This window comes from Ailuropoda melanoleuca, unplaced genomic scaffold, assembly GCF_002007445.2.
Source record: "Ailuropoda melanoleuca isolate Jingjing unplaced genomic scaffold, ASM200744v2 unplaced-scaffold9273, whole genome shotgun sequence".
NCBI lineage: Eukaryota > Metazoa > Chordata > Mammalia > Carnivora > Ursidae > Ailuropoda > Ailuropoda melanoleuca.
Window position 1 is genome coordinate 1 of NW_023254740.1, and position 4,998 is coordinate 4,998.

The following is a 4,998-nucleotide window of genomic DNA, read 5'->3' on the forward strand; positions in this document are numbered from 1 at the left end:
GGGCAGGAGGTGGAGGGAAGGAGGGGAGGGGCAGGAGATGGTGATGGGGGTGGTCCCAGGTAGGACAGTCCTTGTCTCCCCATGGAGAAGCTGTGTCAGGGGTCCCTGAAGGCTGGTGGGGCAGGACCTACCTGGGACTCTGAAGTGGCCCTCAGAGCCCACTCTTAGGTACTCGGCATCCACCTGGTGACAGCCGTCAGCCCTGGGGGTGCACAGCCAGGGCTCACCCTCGGCCGCTGGCCCAGCCCACCCCCGCCCCCAGCCCACCACACTCACCGAGGGAACTCCATGTGGACACTGAGGTTGCCACCCGCAAAGGCCTTGATGGACCTGGTGGACATCAGCAGGTGGTCCTGCTTGCCCAGGAAGACCTTGCAGTCGGAGACCATGCAGGCCACGTACCAGAGGCCTGAGAACTGCAAAACAGCTCACTGGCCAGCTCTGCCCTGGGACCAGGGCCACAGAGACCCATGGCCGCACAGGTTTGTCTGGAACCACCCAGCCGGGGACAGCTCACTGGCCAGCTCTGCCCTGGGACCAGGGCCACAGAGACCCATGGCCGCACAGGTTTGTCTGGAACCACCCAGCCGGGGGGTTCTCTGTGCCCATCTCTTGCTCTGAGCCCCCGTTCTGCCACCTACCTGGGCAGGTCGCACGACCTCAGTTCCCCCAACCGTGAAATGGGTCAGTAATTACCCCCACAGGGTTGTTTCAGGATTCAATGGAGAGAGGGCCCAAGGGTCCACGGACGGCGCACTGTTATCCCATGGTGCTGTCGTTTCCCATGGGTCTCAGTCCCCACGCCAACCTGCGGCACAGCACAGGGGCCGCTGGTACCTTCTTGGCATCAAAATCTGGCTGCACCAGGACCTCAGCCCAAGCCACAGACACCCAGAGCAGCACCAGGACCGGGCCCAGCAGGACGCACTTCGTCGCCATGCCGGCCCTCCAGCCCCTGGCACCTGAGTCTGCACCCCAGGAGGCCAGACTTTATAGCCCAGCCCGCCAGCTGGGCTTCCCACCAGCCGTGCTCCGCTGAGGAGCAGCCAGGCAGTGGAAGGTACTTGGCTCTGGAAACTCAGCCCCCTTTGNTGCACTTCGTCACCATGCCCGCCCTCCAGCCCCTGGCACCTCAGTCCGCACCCCAGGAGGCCAGAATTTGTAGCCCAGCCCGCCAGCTGGGCTCCGCCAAGGAGCAGCCAGGCAGTGGAAGGTACATGGCTCTGGAAACTCAGCCCCTTTGGCCATTGTCCCGCACAATCACCCAAGGTCCCCCACCGGCCCCAGGGGTCATTTCCTGGAGGGCTCCAGAGAGGCGGGCTCTCCCCTCTCCCCTCTCCCCATCCGGTCTGAGGATCTGCCCCCCCCTCCACCTGCCAGCCAGTCACTGAGCACAAGCAGAGACCTCATCTTGGCCTCCTTCCACCTCCAGGTTGGCTGGAGCTGGGGGCCAGGGCACTTGGGGGTGCTCTAGCCAGCAGGACCCTACTCGGGGTTTGGGCCCCCAAAGTCCTCACTCGTTTGCCCGGGGCAGGCTGGACCCCTGTCATTGGTCCTGCCAGGAAGATGAGGGAGAATGAGGAGAGGGGAAGGGGAAGGGGGTGGACCAATCTTCTCCCTGCCCTGAGTCAGCCTCCACTGCTGTCCCCAGGTCCCCTGGCCCAGCCATGCGCTTAGCTGGACCCTAGGAGGGAGTCTGCATTCCAGGCCAGCTGGGGGGGGGCGGGTATTCAGTGACCTCTGCGTCCCCAGATGTCCGTCCATCCCACCTGGCCTTGCACCCTGAGGCTTGCTGGCTGGGGTGGGCATGGTTGTGGGGCTCAGCAGACTTTGGGGCCACAGAGCACTTGAAAGTGGTGAGGGAACATGGGGGACCGGTCAGGTGTGGAGCCACGGGTCTCGTGCACGTCCGCCGCAGGGCTGGGTCATGATACACGTGCTGTGTGCAGGTCCCCTGTGCAAACCTTACCCTCTCAGTGGGGAGGCTCTGTGCCTGGTGCACCTGTCCTCCACCTACCCCGGGGGAGCGGCCACGTGCAAGCATTTCCATATCCAACCCTCAGGGACACTTGGGAACCTGGAGTCTAGAGAGGCAGGCATTGGCCCAGGACAAACGAGGGGTGCAGAGTTCAAGGAGCAGCACTGCTCTCCAGTCCTAGGCCAGCCCCAACCCTCCCATGAGGTTCACGTTGGGGGTGAGAGCCCCTCAGATCATTGGGGATAGCTCCCCACCCCGTCCCATGTGGGGCATGACCTTGGGCATCCCCAGGCAGGTAGAGGCATGAGCACCTGCATACCACACATACACACACACACACACACACACACACAGAGACACACACACCACTCTGACTGTCCAGCTGGGGGTCAGAAGGGGAGGACATCCTGCAAGCGAGGTGGGTGACAAGGGGGAAAGAAGAAAGAGGTCGGAGACAGCTGGGCCATGGGGCAGGGCATCAGGACTCCTGGCCATACCCCAGACCCATAGCATGGGGAGGGGAGACACGACAGGCTGATGGTCAGGGGGTCCCCAAGGGGCTCAGGGCGGTTGCCAGGGCACTGGGAGAGGACAGGGTCTGGGGTCCGGTGTCCATCACCTCCCTGGGCACCTGGAAGTAGGAAGAGACACCCCCTAGTGCGGAGGGTGCTTAGCGTACACTACTGTCAATTGGGCTGTAGAGACGGGCTGTCCCTAGGGTCCCACAGGCTTGCAGAAGAGACTGTTGGCTTGGGTCTCCATCCCTGACCCACTGTGCTCCCAGTCCTGGGAAAATGCTTTGTACTCCCTCGAGGTCCTTCTGAGCAGAGGGCAGCCTGGGGACTTGGGGGCCTGAGGGCCTGGGTATGCAGAACGTGGCACAGCACTGACCACTGGTCTGGGGACCAAGGTCAGGACCCTCCTTGGTGAGGCTTNTCAGGGTCTCCATTTGGAAGAGGTTCCAGAGTCAGTGCTCTGGCCAGGGTGAGGAGGCCTGAGGAAGGAACTGAGCACCAGGACAGGAGAGGGAAACAGGGACGAGGGAGACTCCTCAAGTTTCTCACATCGCCCCTGGAGCCCACAGATCCTGCTCCTGGGAGACACACAGAGACAGAGACAGAGACAGAGACAGAGATTGAACACAGGAGAGAGGGAACCAGAGAAGTCACAGGCTTTCCTCCAGCTGTTTGGAAATGACGTCCCATCGTTCTGCCCCATTCTCTTACTGAGAGCGAAGTCACACAGGCCGTCCCCCCGGAGGGGAGGGGACTCCCCAGGGATGTGTGACCAGGATTTGGGAATGCCCAGGAGCCACTTTGGAGACTACCCAACACAAGGGCGCAGACGAGGTCCGGGGACCTGAGCCTAAATCTAATGGGAGCCCCTGGCAGTCTGTGTCGAGAGAGGACAAGGTCAGAATGCGTTCACTGCAACCGTCCCACAGGGCTGGGACAAGGGGTGGCTTTGCCGGGATCCCAGAGCAGACCCAGCCCCTCTGAGCTGTGTTCCATGCCCCGCCCAGCCCCTGGCTCATGCTCCCATTGCCGAGTGTGTGCCCAGCCTCCTGTGAGAGCAGGTACGGAATGTATGTAGAGGTCCTACCCCTGATGGGGTCCCTAGAAGTAGACGCCAGAACACCCCACTGTGCAGATGGGGAGCCTGGGAGGCCCTGAGAGACACAGGTCTGTCCAGGGTCACAGCCCTGGGCATGAGCAGGAGCCTGGTCTGAACCCAGCTCTGCCTCCTCACAGCGGGGACACCGGCTGCACCCAGGCCTTAAAAGGGGGCTGTGGGTGGGCTGTGTGGGTGTCACTGTATGGACAGGCCATGGGTGGGGAGGGTGAGCATTGAGCAGCTGGGGGAGGGGGGCCCTCAGGGGGCTCTTGTGTCAGGAGGAAGTCAGGCAAGGGGACCCCAGGCGGTGGTGACCTCACTTCCCGGACAACAGAGCCCAACAGAATTTGGAACCCGGGTAACCAGGCACCCACATTACAGAGCCAGCCCCCTGCCCAGCTCCTTTCCTTGGAGATCCTCGAATGAAGAACATGTTTGCGTGCTGCATCCCCAAGTCCGGAGGCTGCAGGCTGAGGAGAGCGCGCCCTGCCAAGACTTCCCCTTGCTGGGAACTTTGTGTCAGGGCTCCCCGACGCCTCTGGCCATTTGGCAGGAAGGACCGAAAGGTGACACCGGGAGGCCCAGAGCCCTCCAGCCCAGCCCACATGCTCTGATATGACTGTGCAGCCCCAGGTCCNGCTCTGATCTGACTGTGCAGCCCCAGGTCCCCTCTGTGTGTGTGTGTGTGTGTGTGTGTGTAAGGGGGGTCACGCAAGGTGGGGCCACCCCGAGCAGGAGCAGGCTGATGAGGGGTCAGATGCCCGGTGGGCGGGTCATGCTCAGGGTCAAGCCTGGCTGGGTGGGTCAGTGGGGAGGGGGCTGTGCCCTTCTGCCCAAGGTTTATTCCGAGCCCTGCAGGGATGGGTCACTGTCCCGGGGGCAGGGCTGTGCACACACAGGTCTGAGTCTGATCTGGGGCAGCAGGGGGACTCGTTAGGAGGACGGTGGGGATGGCAGGGCAGGCCTGTGATGCCCTCGGGCCGGCTACCGGTCCCTGTCTTTTCAGAAGACCATGGATGAGACTCAGAGGAGGCTGCTGGACACGTCCTCCATCTCCCTCTTGGAGGAAGTCAGTTCAGAAATCTCTCCAGGTGCAGGTGCTGGGGGACCAGGGAAGGTCTCTGACCCCACCCAGGCCACTGTCCCTGGTGGTCCATTACTGGACTGTGGCCCATGAGCCTGAGGGTGAGAAGGCTGGGGCTGGGTGCATGTGGTGTGTGGGGTTGGGTCTGTGCTGGTCCCACAGGGAGGAGCCCCAGGAGGCTGGTTTGGGACCGGGAGCAAGGACTGGGCTCAGAGCACCCAGCGGGTGGACGGCAGTTGGGGAGACGTCCTGGTGTGGGTTCCTTCCTGGCTGCGGCTGCTCTGGGTGCCCCCGGGCTGGGCTCTGTCTCTGCAAAGGCACA

General features: G+C 62.8%; 1 protein-coding gene across 1 annotated transcript; it reads right to left on the reverse strand.

Annotated features, from left to right (window-relative positions):
* Positions 1–131: 131 nt before the first annotated feature.
* On the reverse strand, positions 132–948 carry LOC105234378 (lipocalin-15; the record flags this gene model as incomplete). Its single annotated transcript, XM_034653512.1, has 3 exons — positions 838–948; positions 277–416; positions 132–202 (listed from the first exon to the last, which is right to left on the reverse strand). Coding segments are annotated over exons 1-3 (313 nt in total), but the record flags the coding sequence as incomplete, so codon positions are not given.
* Between the last annotated feature and the right edge of the window lie 4,050 nt (positions 949–4,998).